At 52.6% G+C, this 17,761-nt stretch overlaps 1 protein-coding gene across 1 annotated transcript; it reads left to right on the top strand.

Moving 5' to 3' along the window:
• Positions 1–313: 313 nt before the first annotated feature.
• itgb5 (integrin, beta 5) lies at positions 314–16,622 on the top strand. Its single transcript, XM_029136613.3, has 16 exons — positions 314–824; positions 1,049–1,134; positions 1,226–1,433; positions 1,516–1,765; positions 2,216–2,384; positions 2,988–3,149; positions 3,758–3,853; positions 3,948–4,037; positions 4,983–5,117; positions 6,904–7,078; positions 7,143–7,397; positions 13,458–13,680; positions 14,058–14,158; positions 14,872–14,991; positions 15,073–15,239; positions 15,324–16,622. The coding sequence occupies exons 1-16, from the start codon at positions 740–742 to the stop codon at positions 15,417–15,419; spliced, it is 2,418 nt and encodes an 805-aa protein (XP_028992446.1). The 5' UTR covers positions 314–739; the 3' UTR covers positions 15,420–16,622.
• The last annotated feature ends 1,139 nt before the right edge of the window (positions 16,623–17,761 follow it).

Genomic DNA, 17,761 nt, shown 5'->3' on the forward strand with positions numbered 1-17,761 from the left:
ATGACAGAACACTTGTACTTAAAAAGCTGTTTATTTTTAAATAGATGCTGTAGCTGAGGGTATGTGGAGCTAAAAGCCAATGGAAGAACAATAACTATAAACTATAATAATAAAGATGAATGCTGCCAGCAGCAATAATAGTATTAACACAAAGCCTTAAACGTTGAACCACCGTAACGACTGTAATCCACAGCCCACGTGACGTAGGCGCGCCGATGACTCACCACTAGGTGGCGCACTCCGCCTAACGGCGCGGGGGCGGAGCCAACGTGGAGCCCAGCAACGAGCGGGTTAACGTAATCTCTGCTGGTTGTGGGCGGAGATTCCAGCAGACGGCGAACCTGACAAACCCAGTAACTGGACTGGGATCCGCCAGAGACGCTCTCTGGGGACTGAGTGCACTTATTTGTTTGCCGCTTCGGGCTTTGGCGGCGTCTTTGCGCACAGTTGACCCACGTTTGGTCCAGAACGCCGTGAAGTCGATGGAGAAGTTGTGGGTCGAGACGTGGACGGCTGCAGAGGAGTCGCACAGAAACTCATCGGACTTGAGTTGAAGAAGCAGATCAACAGGACGGAACGAGCGGAACGAGACAATGGGAGAGCGGCCTGTCTTTACGCGGAGCCTCGCTGGAACTGGCGCAGTCTGAAGCGACCCGCTGAGCTTTGCGCAGAACACGAGGGTTGAGTCCGATGAACAGAGCTGCAGACGGACTGAGCGAGCGATAAACACGCAGTGAGCATGTGGAGCCGGGGGACGTGGACGTGGACGTGGCGAGCGGCGCTGTGCTGCGCGTTCCTGGAGACGCTCCTCCACACGGCCACAGGTAAAAGCCCACGCTCGGCCGTGGCTCCACGGAGCTGCGGTGAACGGAGAGCGTGCACGGACCGGGTCTTTGAACGCAACACCTCCAGGGATGTTTCCATCGTTTGCGCCGCGGACGCTGCGGTGACTGGATCCGTGTTGAATTGTGTTTGTGTGGTGTCATTCATTATAACTCTCTGCTTCGTCCCACTGACCGCCGGCTCCTGGTTTCCCACCTGTGCTCAGGTCTGAACGTGTGCACGAGCGGCAGCAGCGCGTCCTGCGAGGAGTGCCTCCTCATCCACCCCAGCTGTGCCTGGTGCGCGCAGAAGGTTCGTCCCCGCTGCCCCTTGCTTTGTGTTGTTCGTCTGTGGGTCGGAGGACTCGTAACCGAGTGTTGTCCTCCACGTCTGCATCCGTCAGGACTTCGGGAGGGGGAGGACTCTGACGTCACGGTGCGACTTTAGCCATAACCTGCAGAAAAGGGGCTGCCACGCGCGCTTCATCGAGTTCCCCTCCAGCAGCACCTCGGTCCTGCAGAACCAGCCCCTGAGTTCTAAAGGGTCCGGGTCGACCCAGTTTGATGTGGTCCAGATTATGCCCCAGAAAGTCTCCGTCAGCCTGCGGCCAGGTAAACTTCCTGTTGACAGTCGCACAAACAAACAAACAAACAAAGAAGAAGGATCCATTGAGGTGAATGTGGTTCGATGCAGGCGACCAGACGTGGTTCGGGCTGCAGGTGCGGCAGGTGGAGGACTACCCCGTGGATCTGTACTACCTCATGGACCTCTCGCTCTCCATGAAAGACGACCTGGACACCATCCGTAACCTGGGCACCAATCTGGCCCACGAGATGCGGAAGCTCACCAGCAACTTCCGGCTGGGCTTCGGCTCCTTCGTGGACAAAAACATCTCGCCCTTCTCCTACACGGCATCCAAGTACCAGGAGAACCCGTGCAACGGGTGAGTGCTGGGAGGTTATTGTTGGGTCCCAGCAGATGAAAGCGAGTTGGTTCCCCTCAGATAAGAGAGGGTGCACGAACCGGTCCCACGTGTTCATTTGTGATGCTGACGTGAGCAAAGTGAAGGGAGGCAGAAGAAATGGAGGGCAAAAAGCTGCAGCACACGATGTTTCCCCCCGAGGTTGGAGCTCAAACATCACGCATGGCTTCACATCTGGGTTACGTGTGTGTGTGTGTGTGTGTGTGTGTGTGTGTGTGTGTGTGTGTGTGTGTGTGTGTGTGTGTGTGTGCGCGGGTGCGTGTGCGCGCGCGCGGGATTGCGTGTGTGTGTGTGCGTGTGATTGCGTGTGTGTGTGTGTGTGTGTGTGTGTGTGGCTTAAAGGGTCGTGTGCCTGCGTTTAAATCCACCGCTCCTTCGTGCCTCCATCTTTTTTCACTATTTCGTCTCCAGGTACAAACTTCTCTCCAACTGCGTCCCCACCTTCGGTTTCCGCCACATCCTCTCGCTGACGGACAAAGTGGACCGCTTTAACGAGGAGGTGCAGAAGCAGATGGTGTCCCGCAACCGCGACGCCCCGGAGGGCGGCTTCGACGCCATCCTGCAGGCGGCCGTTTGTAAGGTGACGGCGCGTTGTTCTCTGTGGAGCGCTGAGCGCTGCTGAGGCCACGGTGGCCTGTTGGCTCCGTAATTAAAAGCACCGGGGGACAGACAGGAAGTGCAGTCGGGTGCAGCTGCTTAAACAAGAGGACGAGTCACATCCCCGCGCCCTCTTTCAGCCTAATTGTTCTCTACAGGAAGAGAGCGACTCCCTGCATGTGGCTCCTGCCTTGTAATTTACTGGCGCTGCTCTATTTCCAAGCCTTCGTCATTACGGGGCTGGGCTCTGATTGATCTGGTTTCACTTGGTGAAACCTGCTCAGACCTGCTGCTAAAGCTGTGAACATTCTCATTGTGTACAAAGCAGTCACGTGTTCTTTTAATAGCACATTAAACAGAAACCACATCACAGTTCAGCGGTCGCTGTGGTCCCTGTTTAAACAGACCTTTGATGGCATCTGATTCTTAGGCTGAAATAACAAATGGCAGCAGCTCTTTGTGCTCGTTGGTCCACGGTTTCGTTGGCCTGTGCTTCAGCTGTTGTTTCCGGGTCTGGGCTCTGCTGCAGAACCGTCGGGTCGTTGCCACTCACATACAAACTGAAGCGTCTCCTGCGCTGCTACAGGAGCGCATCGGCTGGAGGAAGGAGGCCTACCACCTGCTGGTGTTCGCCACAGACGACGTTCCTCACCTGGCGCTGGACGGACGGCTGGGCGGCCTCGTCCGCCCCCACGACGGCCAGTGTCACCTCGACGACAGGAACGAGTACAGCGCCTCCACGTCCATGGTGAGAAGAGCCAGGAATCGCGTCCCGCTAATGAGGAGCAGTGAATGCAGAGCAGTAACAGAGGAGCTCTGTTTGCATTAACAGCCCATTGAGCTTCTGTCTCGTCCACATTAACTCAATTTCTCAGGAATGTTTTGAGGTAATTCCTTCAAATCATCAAACGTGCACTCACAGACGAGCTGATTCCATTCATGTCCTCTAGACACTGAATGTGCTGTAAAACTACCTCAGTTTTAAACACGCTGACATGGAAGAATGTTGGACTTTCCAGTGTTGACTAATGACTGTGAGGTGCGTGAGGCGTGAGCCTGGTGCCGTCCTCTGAAGCAGTGCTTGTAGCAGCAGAGGGCTCGGCCAACGCTCGCTTCCACACCCGCAGGCAGATGGTAAAAGCACAGAGCACCCTGTTGAAATGGCTGCAGGAGCTCAGAGACCAAACCAACAGTGGAAGCTGGGTCCAGACGGGTCGTGTCTCATAGCAGCCTTCTGTGGTCCCAGTGATGCTGGGCCCAAACATCAGCGTCCCAGAACCTGCAGCCGCAGCAGGATGAAGGTGCTTGTTCTGGGCCTGAGGCGTCCTTCAGGCCTAACGTGTCCTCTCTCTGCAGGACTACCCGTCTCTGGCTCTTCTGGGGGAGAAACTGGCAGAAAACAACATCTTCCTGATCTTTGCAGTGACTAAGCCGATCTATGTTATTTATAAGGTACTAGAATGTTTGCTGTTCATATAACGTCTGTTTCCTGTTCCTACCTGAATGTCATGAATGAACTCTGCTGCTATTTTTTCCCCTTTCTTAGAATTTGACTGCCCTCATACCTGGAACCACAGTAGAGATCCTGGACCCGGACTCTAAGAACGTCATCCAGCTCATCGTGGCAGCCTATAATGTGAGCAGAGGAGATCCAGCGACTGTCGGTTGGGTTCGAGTGTTTGTGCAACGCAGCAGATAAGAGGCGCAGGAAGGAGGAGGCTGCTGCCACAGTTAGAGTCTCCAGCTGCTCAAAGGCTGGGGTTCTCATCTCAGGAGTGGTCCAACAGCTGACTGAAGCATTTATAATTCAATAAAACACAAGAATTAGATGTAAATAGGCTTAAATTTGCATATTTATCATTTTTTAAAAAACAAAAGCTGGAAAGACTCGAATGGGTTTGATTTTGAAAACACAGCCTGTTGCAGTGCTCGGGTCCTGGTCAGAGGATTCCTGGTGGTTTGGTTTGGGAAATGAGGGAGGATCTGTCCTCTCTCACCCTGAACCCTGGTTTTGAGCGTTGAACACGCATGCGTTGTGTGACTCCTCCTGGGCAGGTTCTTCTGCTGTCAGGAGCTCCTTGTTTTGGCCCATGGCAGCGACGCGTCCGCGCTCATGTGTGGGAGTGAGTGACTCACAGCCTTGTTAACATTCCAGCTGCGGCGCTGCCACCGCTCCGGGGCCGTTGGTCAGACTGAGGGCTGACTTACACAGTTTAAAAGCTGCCGGGGCAAGTGTTGGTGTGCACGGGGAGGTTCTGGGCGGTGCTGGCCCAGGTTCAGTCCTGATCCGTCCTCCACAGCCTTGGTGGTGGACGTGAGCAGCTCCAGGCCGCTCTGCAAAAGCTGCACTGCCTCCAGAGCTGTGGTTGTGGTACCAGTGGCTATAAAACGTGCCATTCCCCGTGTTTAGCTGCTTTTCACTCGGGTCCTCAACGTGAGCAGCGATAGACTGAGGTTTTAATATGAAGGTCTCTGTTCGAGGCGGCTGATTCACGTGGCTGTGGAGTAGTTAGAAGTGTGACGTGTGAACAGAATGAGCTGGAGATGCAGTGAACCACAACCGGTGCCGTGTTCTCCTCAGAACATTCGCTCCAAGGTGGAGCTGAGCGTTGGGGACCACCCAGAGGACATCAGCCTGTCCTTCACCGCCACCTGCCAGGACGGGGAGCCGCTGCCCGGCCTCAGGAGGTGTGGCGACCTGAAGATCGGAGACACGGTGAGTGCCCCCATTCTGTCCCCGAAATATTCAATCACTTGAAGCACTAGTTCAATGACTGCGAGGTTTGTATTTATTCAGTAAAAGCAGAGAGAGGCTCCGTGGCCTCTGTAGGGTGCTGAGGGCGCGGGGACGGATCAGGGAGAAGGAACCAGGCCGTTGGACACTTCCAAACTGCTGCAACAGAGAAATGCTTGTATTATTCCAAATTAAATCTTTAAGCTTGGTCCCATTTCCTGTGTTAGTGGGCTGGTTTGTCCACATGCGGGTGAATTCCAGGTCCTGTAACTCGTGGTGCAGGATGTGAGAGGTCGCATTTGTGGGTTTCAGGAAGTGCAACAGTGTTTTTAAGATCACTTTCATATGCCGATGTTCAGCTACAGACACCAGAGCCTCCGTTCGTTCGTCCCTTCCTTCCTTCCTTCCTTTCTTCCAGACCAGTATTGCAGTATTGGGCCCCAGTACTGTTAGTGGTGAAGGTGCTTGTAGGCGTCTTCTTCTCATTAGATTTAACTGGTTGGTGGTTATGTGGAAGTTTCATGTTTAAGGAGCCTTTTTTATAGTGGTTTACAAACTGTTACACAGTGTCTTCAGTGCAGTGAATATGTTGCCCCCCCACTCGCTGCTTTGTTTTGCTGGGACAGTCTTGGGATGGGAATAGTTTGCGGAGGAGCCGAGGGATAAAGAATGAGACCAGTGAATGAAGGGGGTCGGGTCGGGGGCTTTGCTCATGTCTATTATCCTCAGCACTGAAAGGTGCAGGGTAGAAGCCCAGTCTGGATGCCTGGCTCCCAGTCTGCTGGATGCCTGGCTCCCAGTTTGCAGCCTCGGTGTCAGTCATAGCGTGGAGTCTGAAGCTGCATTTCAATGAGCTCCCACAAAGACTAAAGAGGAGGAGGCCTGTGAAACGGAGTGGGAAGCTGCAGAGTCGCAGCCAAAGCCTCTGAGCTCTGCACGACTGTTTAATGGGCTCATGCATGTGAATGGAGCCCAGTCGCCACCAACGGACCAGGTTCAGTCCAAACAGAGCAGATGCGTTAGAATTAACTGGTCATGAGAAGTCCATCATCCAAAAATAAGTTCTGTTCTGTTCCTTCCTTTGGTCTGGAACAAAGAAGGTCTGTGTGAAGGTTTCCTTCGCTGGAACAGAACTCAGGTTCTGCTTCCAGAGGAGTTTGAACGTCCTGTTGTCATTTTGTGGCAGAAAAGGGCCACGTTGGTGTTTAGTTTAGCGTCTCTTCTGTTGCTTTGAATCTACCGTCTGTCTAACTTCATAGTTCTGATCAACCACGTGTTGGAGGGAACGACCTCCTCGAGACTCACATTTACTGTAAATTAGATTGTCGTGGACTCGGTGACGTGACGCCCGTCCGGCCTGTTTTATTCACTGCTCAGCTCTGTGGTTTTTAGCTAAAATCCATAAACATCCACTCTGTGGTTTTAAGAACAAGCCGTCCACATCCAGTTGTATAACTATGAACATTAGAAGCATAACTTCACCCTGAATGAGAGCGAGCGCTTTAACCCGAAAAATACCAGAGGAGCAGAATCATGTTGAAACGGGAACGGCCGGGTTGGGTTTCTGCTGCTGACAGGACTTCCTTCCTCAGAGCAGTGGGTGTAGGTCCCGTGTGAAGTCCCACTTCCAGAGCCACAACTTATCTGTCTGCTGTAAACATGAACCGGGTCGTGTGTAGTTCACGAGAACAGGCGTCGCCACGGTGACGGTCTGCTGATAGATTGATCCAGTGCATTTCATGCGAGGGCCTCGTTTATTACCATCAAGGTTTCCTTCAACGTGAGCGTGGAGGCGAGAGGCTGTCCTCCCCGTGGCGCCGACCAGACCTTCACCATCAAGCCGGTGGGCTTCAAGGACCTCCTGGAGGTGGCGGTGGACTACCAGTGTGACTGCGGCTGCAGCCGGACGGCCCAGCTCAACAGCAGCATCTGCAGCTCCACAGGTGGGTCCCCTTCCACGAGCCGCCCGGTACCGAGCCCTCAGCCTGATCCTCCGCCTCCCCGCAGGCGCCTACCACTGCGGGACCTGCCGCTGTGAGCCCGGCTTCCTGGGCGCCCACTGCGAGTGCCAGGAGGGGGAGGCCGGCGCCGCGTACCTCAGCGGCTGCAGGGAGGCCGAGGGCAAGCAGATGTGCAGCGGGCGCGGCGAGTGCAGCTGCAACCAGTGCCTGTGCTTCGACTCGGAGTTCGGGAAGATCTACGGCAGCTTCTGCGAGTGCGACGACTTCTCCTGCGCTCGGCACAAAGGCGTCCTGTGCTCAGGTAGGACCCGCACGCAGCGGCGGAGCCGCGCTTCAGGTGGGTTCGGTGGAACATCTGTTGGGACTGGACGTCGTGTGAATGTACCGTCAAACAGCCCGTGGACCCGTGCCTGCGGCCGTATAATTAAAGCCTCCGTTCATCGTGTTGGCTCACGCCTCATACCTGCTCTGGGTGCGACGGTCCTGACATCGCGCGCTGAGGTGAAGCGTCACCTGCCGGCGGCGGGCGCGGTCCCAGGAGCTCAGGGTGTGTTTGCTGGATTATGAGAAACGGACCCCGAGGCTCTTAAGTAAAGCTGTGACCGACATGTAGAGGCTGAGTGTGTGTGTGTGTGTGTGTGTGTGTGTGTGTGTGTGTGTGTGTGTGTGTGTGTGCACGCGTGCGTGCGTGTGTCTGTGTGTGTGCACGCGTGCGTGCGTGCGTGCGTGTGTGTGTGTGTGTGTGTGTGTGCACGCGTGCGTGTGTGTGTGTGTGCACGCGTGCGTGTGTGTATGTGTGTGTGTGTGTGTGTGTGTGCACGCGTGCGTGCGTGCGTGAAAAGGCAGGTTTGGCTCAGTGTCTGCTCAGTTCCACCACAGAGGCCAAAGCTGTTGTGTTCCCAGAACATCGGGTCCGGGGCCCGGCTCCGAGGTGCGGGACCTCCCGGCTGGAGCCGAGCCACTGGCCCGTCCCCAGGACGACCACAGAGAGCGCTTTGTGACCGTGGGCCGCCTTTGACACAATGCCTGCCTCTATTTATCTACGGTCGGTAGAAGCAGACGTTCCGCTGAGTCAGCAGCGAGGCTGAATGCAGAATAGCTGTTTGTGTGTGATTAAATCCCAACACTCCACTGCCCTCTGCCTCTGGTCTGTCTCAGCGTGGAGGCGTGATGAGGCCCTAATGATACCAACACTTTCCTCCCTCTGCTGCGAGCCTCTTAATTACGGTGGACGAGCTGGAAAAGTCCATTTGTGCTGCTGGTTTGTAAAACCCACAGCAACACGACTCAGGCTGACGGTTTGCTCAAAGGCACAGGCGGTTTTAGTCGGCAGCAGGTTCTCCGTGTTCTCCTGTCAGTGACGGGTCGAACACGCTGCAGGATCGGCTTCAGCAGCAGTGGTTCAACTGGTGCTTGTGGTATCAGTCATGTCAGCAAACAATGGAGTGCTTTCATTAGTACAAGAAAACCAGGATTAACAAATGAAACCCAAACTGTCAAGAACCTAATCTGATATTTGACAAACCACTTTACTTTTATTCAGAGAATCAGCCTGATGAAACAGCCTGTTGAGGAGCGGCGCCTCTCTCGCTGTCTGTGCAGTGGTTAAACTCAGAACCATAATAAACAGTGGCATCTTTTCCTCCTGCGTGCTGCTGCGACTTGTTTTGTTCGTGGCACTGGGAGTAAGTGCTCAAAGATGTCTTTGCTGCTGGTTTCCATCACAGCCACTGCAGCCTGTTTGTTTGCTTCAGCAGCGTTTGCGTTCTGGTTCAGAGCAGAGATGATGCAGATCTGTGGAGTGCTGAGGAAACTGCAGCTTCCTGAGGCGCCGACGGTGCTGATCTGATGTGTCGATGAAGGTGAAGCTGGAGAAAAAGGCCTCAGTTTGTCCCGACGCTCTGAGGAGCTGAGAGGAAACAACAGGCACATTCATCGTGCGACGACGCGGCGGTTTGTTTGTTTGTGACTGATGCGTCCGTGGGTTCCGTGTTGCTGAGTTGCTCCTGTCTGTTCCCGATGAGCCTGAGTGAGTCCCCGGTCCTGCTGCCCCCCTGACCCACATCTCCACCACGGCCTGTGCAGCTGCTCTAAATAATGATCTAACCCTCAGCCGTCTCCAGAAATAGCTCACTTCCACTTTCCAGACTCTCAAACCCAGTTGAGCCCATAAATAAATGAGTAAATGTCCCTCAGCTGCATCCTGAGTGTGCGTGCATGTCACCGGTGTGAGCAGCAATGTGTGCGTTTGTGGACCTTTGTGGATCAAGGGACAGCGGGTCCGGGTCTTTTTGTGTATATTGATGCTAGTTCGGGTTTGAATCTTGAGTCTCCGACGCTGCGGCCGATCCGTGTCTGGGATCGGTTCCCTTTTACAACATGGAGTCTGTAAACTGTGTTGAAGTCGGTGGCTGTGGTTCACATTAGCGTTTTATTTGTTCGTGCTGGAGCGTGCAGCAATTAGTGAGGCTGGTTTCAGTTAAGATTTGGGTTCAGGGATCAGAGGATCGCTACCAACCCACGGAACCCGGATGGAGCTGAGCCGGACCAGTCATACGGTTTCTAACGTGGCGACGTTCAGAGTGAGGTTTGAGCCTCTGGTCGTCTGGAGATGAAACGAACCAGCGACTAAACGATCCCTCAGTGAAATGCAGCAGATACGAGGCCGCACCTTTTCTCCTGCCGCCGTGTTTGTCTCTACAGAAGCTCTGACAGCAGAAATCACCCACGCATCTGTAGATGTTTAGCCTTCATTTTGAGGGATCAGCTGCTGGGACCACGTGCAGTCCTGTAGGCGGTGAGGTTCCAGTGGAACCAGTGGAACCCAGGCTTCAGGGCCCCAGGCTGAGCAGCTGGGTGTTATTGTTCCAGTGGGACGGAGGAGAACCGCATGAGCAGCGTTAGATCTCAGCTGTGTCCATGTTGAACAGGCTGCGGATGGAAAACAAATAAAGCTTCTGGATTCAAGGAGGCCTGTGTTGTTACACAGCAGAGGAGCGGAGCTGCTTCTTATCTCTGTGGACTGTTTGGTTTGAAGGAGTGTGTTTCTCTATTAGTCACAGCAGGCAGCGGTTTCCTGCCAGAGCTCTAGAACCTGCACAGACCCAGTAGAACAGGGTGTCAGAACTGAGACTGGGCCACAGGCAGGAATGAACCCGTCTGCTGCACGTCTGTGTCAAATCTGTGCAGGTGTTGCTGCCTGAAGGTAAAGACGAGCAGCTTCCTGACGCCTCCATAGTCGTAGAACGCTTGAGTTCAGGTTCCTCATGACGTCTCGGCTGTTTGACCGTCAGCGGAGGCTCGTGTTATGGCTTTGTCTGCTCACTGGGACGTAAACACCGCTCTGCGCTCTGTTAATGACTGCTGTCTGTCCAACAGGTGCCGTCTCCAGTGTTCAGCCTCCTGGAGTCGCAGCCTGAGGTCACAGCTGATAAATGCAGCCTTGGTGGAGGAGATTGTTGTTTTGGGCATCAGCATTATTTATGTGAAGGTTTCAGTCGGTGTTATTGATGTTTTGAAGACTAAAGCTGTTAGCGCTTAGTTGCGACGCGTCAGCCGCCAGCCAGGAGCTGAGTGTGTGATAAGCGTTTGCGTCGCTCCGTGTGATCTGTGACCCAGTAGTTCACATGCATGACGCTGGCGCCTCCCTCACTGGCGTTGCTCGTTTTCCTCCCGGGTTCTGAGTTCGCAGCGACTGACAGATGAAGCCGTGTGCGTTTCCCTCTCATCCTGTCGAAGCAGGACGTGTTTGAGCCTTTAGCTCTGAGGGAGGATTAACGTTTCTAAAGCCATATTTCCATAATAGTTCAGAGAACAGACATGTTTTCAGTTGCTGGGACTGATTTTGATTTTCGGGTGTGGGAGGATCTGGTTTGGGAGGATTCGCTGGCTGCCTGTCCTGTTCCCAGGAGCCAGCGTGGCTTCGTTTGTCCAGGTTTATTTGGAGTCTTGCTGTGCCGGTTGTTTTTGAGGTCGCCTGAAGGCATCACGTCTCTTTCCGTCGCTCCGTCTGCCGGGAGCTTTGCTGATGTGCAGTTTAAATGTTTGGGAGACTGCGATGACAGCTGACCACAAATGGGCAGGAATGTTCCTGCGTGCGTGCGTGCGTGCGTGCGTGCGTGCGTGCGTGCGTGCGTGCGTGTTTACATTCATTCACTGCGTCTCGTCCTTCATTGTAGCACTTCGCAGCCTTGGACCCAGTTCAAATTAAAAGCACAATAGTTGACTTCAGTTTGATGTTTTTGTCTCTGTGGTTTTTCAGCCACACTAAACAGTGCGACCCCCCCAGTCTGAGCCTACGACCGCACCGTCATCCTCCCCCACAGCTCTGTGTAATTAAGTTGCGCGGTTTGTGCTGCTGTGGCAGCTTTCATTTCCAGTCACATGCTCATATTCTGCATTTCTTCCCAGAGTGACGCGGCCGCCGCTCGCTGTCGCCCAGCGCCTGTCAGCTTCATTAAGAAGCGCTCTGTCATTAGACGTGTTTGTTATTTTTAATTACGCGCCACATGTGGTAGCGATAACTGAGATGCTTCAGTTGTGCTGTGTGATCCCTCATTAACTAATGAACTGAAATGACCAAACCTTACATTAGTTGAACCTGCAGTGGACATCACCACTTTAATCTCCAGACACTTTCAACAAATGGACCTGAATTGAAACTATATCATACGGTTCTCTTGACCTGAGACACAGTTCTCTCAGACCCGTTTGGATCTGAATCCATGGATTCTGAAGCTCCACAGACAAACGTCTGGGGATACGTTTAATTCTATTATTGTGGAAGCAGGATGTTCACCTGCTGTTCTGGTTTAATATTTACCTCCATGTTTATTTTTGTAGCAACTTTGGTTTGCTAATTGGATGCAGGTATGAGGGTGCTGCCGGCCCACGGCTGGAGGCCTCCGCTCACCACCGACGCCTGTAAGTGATGGAGCACCACAGGTATTTGAGCGATTCATTGAAGCCTTTCATGGAGCTGAAAACAGAAACTAAGACGATGGCTGAGGCTGCAACTGGAGCCGAGGAGGCAGAGGCCATGTTTTCCTCCACAGCCTCTGACCAACGCTGCAGGAAGTCATTGTTTGTGTGTTTGCTCCATCGCTGCGACGGCGGCCTGGGTTCCTGCTGAAGGAACCGCGCTAGGGGCGATCGTAAAGGTTCTGCTGCAGCTCCTCTTCATCAAAGTCTGTCTGCAGGACGTCTGTACATTCACCACAGGCTGCTGCTTCCAGACGTCAGATTTGAAATCCTTTTATGAAAAGTTCAGCTTGTGGTTTTAAGCTGAGCTCGTCTGTCTGGCCCGTTTTGTGTGAAAGCGCTTCAACAAATACGCTGTTAAAAATAGCCCCACAGCTCATTTCCTCATATTATCTCCAAATATTTACTTAATCCTGTTTAATGTGATGCTCCAGTGCAGCAGGCAGCGACGTGAGCGTACAGGCTGCCTCGGCTGCAGGGCTTTAAACGCTGGCCTGAATCCTGTCAGGACCACAGCGGCTCCAGGGTGGATTCATTCGTGGTCGCTGCTCTGAAAACGTGAAGCGTGCTGTTGAAGGAGGAAACCGGGTCTCAGTCGGGTCCGAGTGACTCCTCCTGGAAGCGTCCGGGCTGAGCGAACGTCTCGCTAACGTCATGGAAAGTTTGCCAGCAGACGAGGAAGGCCGTGAACACGTTCTGTGTCTCTTTGCTGCCACAGTTGCTCATGAGCAGCGTCAACATGGCGTCGCTGCTGTGAAGAAGTGAGCGAGGAGTGAAGAGTTCACTGCAAACATCTGGACTGTGATGTGGGCCGAGCTGCTGTCACAGGAAGCCGGTTCATCTCCAGGGAACAGGAGACCAGAGGTTCTCGTGATCTGATCTGATCTGATCTTTCTCAGGGTTTACGCCATGCAGACGCTTGGTTGGGTTGAAACTCACCCACGTTTATAATGCACAAATTCAGTTGAAAATTTCGAAATTTCAGGACATTTCCACCATCTCTTGCACGGTTCTGCATCATGCTGTAATAAGAGGAAGTGAAACACAGATGTGAAAGCACTCTGGCGTCTGTTGCCCCAGACCCTATTGCACAACTCCTCCACTGGTTTATGATGACCTGTTGAGGTGTCACTGTGACCTCCTGGAGGATCTCTGGAATCACAGGCTCTGCTTTTCTTCCTCGCTGCTTCTGAGGTCAAGTGGCAGCAGAACGAGGCCGTCTGGGAGGATGTGGGGCTGTAGACGCGGCCACTCCCAGTCAGACGGCAGTGATTTCATTTGACGCTGACCTAATTCCTTCGCGAGGACGGAGCTAGAGCCAGTGGACCGGTTTAGTTGGCTCCTGGTGGGAACATCACCTCTGGTTCTCTCCTCCGCTCAGGTCACGGCGAGTGTCACTGTGGGGAGTGTAACTGCCTCGCAGGCTTCATCGGCGACAACTGCAACTGCTCCACGGAGACGTTTCCCTGCGTCTCGGACGACGGCCAGATGTGCAGCGGCCGAGGCGTCTGCGAGTGCGGCCGCTGTCGCTGCACGGAGCCCGGCGCCTTCGGAGACACCTGCGAGAAATGCCCCACCTGCCGCGACGCCTGCGACACCAAAAGGTACGGCCCGGCGTTCATGTGGAGCGAAGGTCGGGCGCGTCTCAGAGGAGAAAAGACAGAGCCCAGCAGGCGACGGGTCTGAAACGGTCCATAGGTCAGCTTTTATCAGCAGCAGCTCAGAGCTCACATACCATGTGTGACCTTCAGACACCACAGCATTGAGTCTGAACCTGCATCTCAGCGAGGCCCCCGAGCTTCACTCAATCAATCCGTAACCGCTGACTCAGCTGGTTTCTGGCACATGGCTCCAGTTTTTAAACACAGATTATTATTATCATGTCTCACCTCCCTTCACCTGCTGCTTTAACCAGCACATTTGAAACTTTCCTCTCAGTGAATGATGCACAGCGACGTCTTTTCTCACTCTTTTGCTTCAGTGAGTGCATCGAGTGCCGGCTGTTCAACGAAGGACGGCTTGCTGACAACCACACCTGCCAGCGTCTGTGCAAGGACAAGGTGGTCACAGTGGAAACCCTTGGTGAGGCGCGCACACACACACACACACACACACACACACACACACACACACACACAGCCTCTCCACCCACTAAACAAACAGGTTTTAAAGCTGCTCCCTCTCAGATTGGTCCTTTTTATAAATGCAGCTGACTTCATCTCACACCTCTCGGCCTGTTGGGAACCACTCAGATGTTTAGGGGCCTGTTAATACAACCACAGTGATTTCTGGGCTTCACGGCTGTGAGATGCTGCAGGGCTTCACCCAGTCAGATGTCCAGACTAGTACAGGACCACACTGGCACAGCACGCGGCTCCGCCTCATCCATGCTCCACACACAGCATTCCACTCTAGTTGAGCCATTTGGCCCTAATAGACTCCACATGTACATTCCAGATGCTTTGTGCATGAAATAAAGGAGGAGGGGCTGAGGATGGACGAGGGCAGCCTGAGCTCGCCCTCCCTGAGCTGATTGATGGAAAACAGGGGCATCCTCACACCCCAGGTTCCCTTGTTCCCAAACTCTGTGGTGATTCACAGCGAAGAAATTCAGGCTCGGTGACAAATATTCCCAGTGTTAGATTCCTCGTCTGTGGTTTTACCATTTCTCTCCATTTTCCCGAGTCTGAAGCCAAATGTTAAAAAGCTAAAGATAATGTGCTGCTTCTTTCACAGTAGAATTTTAGGGCTAAAAGCAGTTTGGACCGAACCCGTCTGTTCTCTCTCCCCTCCAGAATCAGCCGAGCGCGGTGCCGTTCTCTGTCTTTATAAGAAAGAGCACGACTGCGTCATGAAGTTCACGTATTCCGAGCACGCGAGCGGCCATTCGGTCCTGACCGCCCTCAAGGAGCCAGGTCAGTACCTCGGACCGGAGCAGCCTGTCATGTGACCGAGCCCGTGGCGCTAACGGCCTGATGGGTTCTGTGTGCTGACAGAGTGTGGCGGCGGGCCCGACGCCCTCACGGTGCTGCTGGCTGTGGTCGGCAGCATCCTGCTGGTGGGAGTGGTGCTGCTCGCTGCCTGGAAGCTGGTCATCACCATCCACGACCGCCGGGAGTTCTCCCGCTTCCAGAGCGCGCGCTCACGGGCCCGATACGAGATGGTGAGCCGCCGGCGCTGAGCTGAGAGCTCGCGGTTCCTTGAGGCGCCGCTCAAACCCTGTGTGTTCATGTCTCCTCACCTCCAGGCCTCCAACCCTCTGTACAAGCAGCCCGTCACCACACACTTCATAGAGACGGATTTCGCCATGTACAGGAAGCCCTACAACGGAGGCCTCCACTGATCAGTGATCACTGAGCCCGGCAGGACCGGTCCGACCCGACACGACGCGCAGATCCCTGGAGGACGGACACACACACACACACACACGCACACGGTGGAGGATCCAGGCGCAGCTCAGTGATGGCTTCATCAGCTTCATGCGTGTGATCGCTGACGGCTGAGGAGCCGGTGCAGGAGTGAGTAGAGCGAAAGAGAGTTAGGCACGATTGCTTCAGCCACATTAAAGCAACATCCCGGCGCAACACGGCTCATTTGTATAGTTTTATGGACACTGAAAGCCTTTTTGTCGCATGAACTGACGGGACACTGAGGATGAATTTCACTCCACATGGGCTCAATGAATGGAAAGCACATTTCTGCAGGTGGATGTGACGACGTTTTGGTACTTCTAACTTTTACTAAACAATAATCGTCTTACCTTCGTTTTGCACATGAATTATAAAGTCTTGTAAATGTTTTGATGCTTTGTTACATTTGAGTGTGTGCGAGTTTGCGTGTGTGCGAGTTTGCGTGTTTTTGATGCTCCTCTTCTCTGACTCCACATTTGAGCTTATCTGACCGTTAAAAAAAGCCTTTAAAGGTAAAAAAAATGAAGTGAGTTTTTATAAAACCTACTCATCATGAATTAAATCAGTGATGGTTGTTTCCATCAGGTAGATCAACGTATTGTGACCCAGTTTTTAGATGAGAGCCTCAGTGTTTCCATGAACTCCCTCCACCTCTGGTCACGTTAACCTGGATGGGATTTGTTTCTTTGGAGTGTGAGTTAATTAGAAAGTTCATAGATTAAACAGATGCTGATTAATTTTCTGTTAACATTTAAATCCTTTTGGAAGAAAAGATTATTTGCTTCCAGCTTCTTGATGATGATGGTGATGATGATGATGATTTGTTGCTTCTTAAGTGGAGCATCTGTGGATAAACTGACCTTTTCACCCTGAGGAGCGATTTAGTGGTGGAAACAGAAACTCACCAACCTCTAACCTTAAAGCTTTTCACATGAATGGTGACGTGAGGCTGTGTCCTCCTCACTGCTGCCAGAGAGGAAACGTGTGTGAGCTGAGTGACGAGTGAACGTATGAATGGTGGGGAATGAACACGCTTCTGGTGGCGCGGCGTTCACAGGCTCAGTCGCCAGCGTTCCTCCTCAGCAGCCTGAGCACTGATGTAACACAGAGCAACAACAATAAATCTGCCTATGTGACACTGGTTTGGCTTTGTCCTCTGTGCTGCGTTCAGGGGCCGTGGTCTGATTTCATATGTCGCATGTATCTGCACTCGAAGTGTCGGTCGCAGCACTGACCAGGTTTGATGGTTCCCTGTCGTTGTTTATCATCAGTCATTGGCCATATTATTAGCTACACATGTAAAAGCTAGCGTCTTTAAACTTTACTACTGCCAACGCAGAGACTATAAAACAAATCAGGGTCTTTTCACGAGTTTAGCAAAGTTTTTATACAAGTGGAAATCTGCTGAGACGACACTGGATCAGTAAACGTCAGGGCTCGTTCTTTTCCTGCTCGACGTGAGCTCATAAATCTCTGCTGCGTTTCCTCCCTCTCGTGTCCTGACTGCGTGAGGCTTCTGCCAGCGCCGTGTTTAAACCTGGCTCAGGGAGCAGGACGTAGAGAGACAACGGAGGGGGAAGAACATTCTGTATTGTTATTGATGGAGCTGAGGCCTCGCCCTCATTTACCCAATCCATGTCCTAATTAGCTGCTGCTGGACCGACCCAATAATCAGACTGGGGCTCGATGCTTCTGATTCTCTGCCTCGTCAGTGATTCCAAACAGAGCCTGTGCTAATTATTGCAGGTTGGTCAGGTGTATTTTGGTTCTGTCCTGTTAGACGTGGCAACATGAGCCTGATCCACCACTTTGGTCCAGATGAATATTAGATGACGGCCTTCAGTCTTCATCTGAACACACCAGGGTATTTTAAGCTCTTAATAAAATGCCTCAGACAAAATTCTTTCGGTTCGACTCAGTTAAAATTTTATTAACCTAATCCACAGAGTTAATAATGTACAGATACATTCAAAATGCTCAATAAAACATAAAGATTAAAGCTGAAGAATGAAAGTAGAGCAGAGCAGAACAGACACTTTTACTGTTAATCTGTGGTTTAATATCAAAGCTGCTCGACTTGATGACACAGTTGAACTCTAACCACCACTTTTATGTGTTTGGAAATTGCACTAAAATCTTTGACGACCAACATATTTCCATTGATTAAATAATATGAAATTTTAAAAGCCTTAAAACAGTGTGTCAGTGACAGAATGTTAAAATTTTGCTGAAGCTTTTTGGTCCTTCGCCTTTTACAAGCTTAAATCATTTAAGG

This window comes from Betta splendens, chromosome 21 (genome assembly GCF_900634795.4).
Source record: "Betta splendens chromosome 21, fBetSpl5.4, whole genome shotgun sequence".
NCBI classification, from domain to species: domain Eukaryota; kingdom Metazoa; phylum Chordata; class Actinopteri; order Anabantiformes; family Osphronemidae; genus Betta; species Betta splendens.

Bases quoted from the DNA above. Each gene is read 5' to 3' on its own strand.
- itgb5 (XM_029136613.3), top strand. From the start codon at position 740: ATGTGGAGCCGGGGGACGTGGACGTGGACGTGGCGAGCGGCGCTGTGC. The intron at 3,854-3,947 runs GTACTAGAATGT...CCCCTTTCTTAG, and splicing joins CGATCTATGTTATTTATAAG to AATTTGACTGCCCTCATACC. The intron at 4,038-4,982 runs GTGAGCAGAGGA...TGTTCTCCTCAG, and splicing joins TCATCGTGGCAGCCTATAAT to AACATTCGCTCCAAGGTGGA.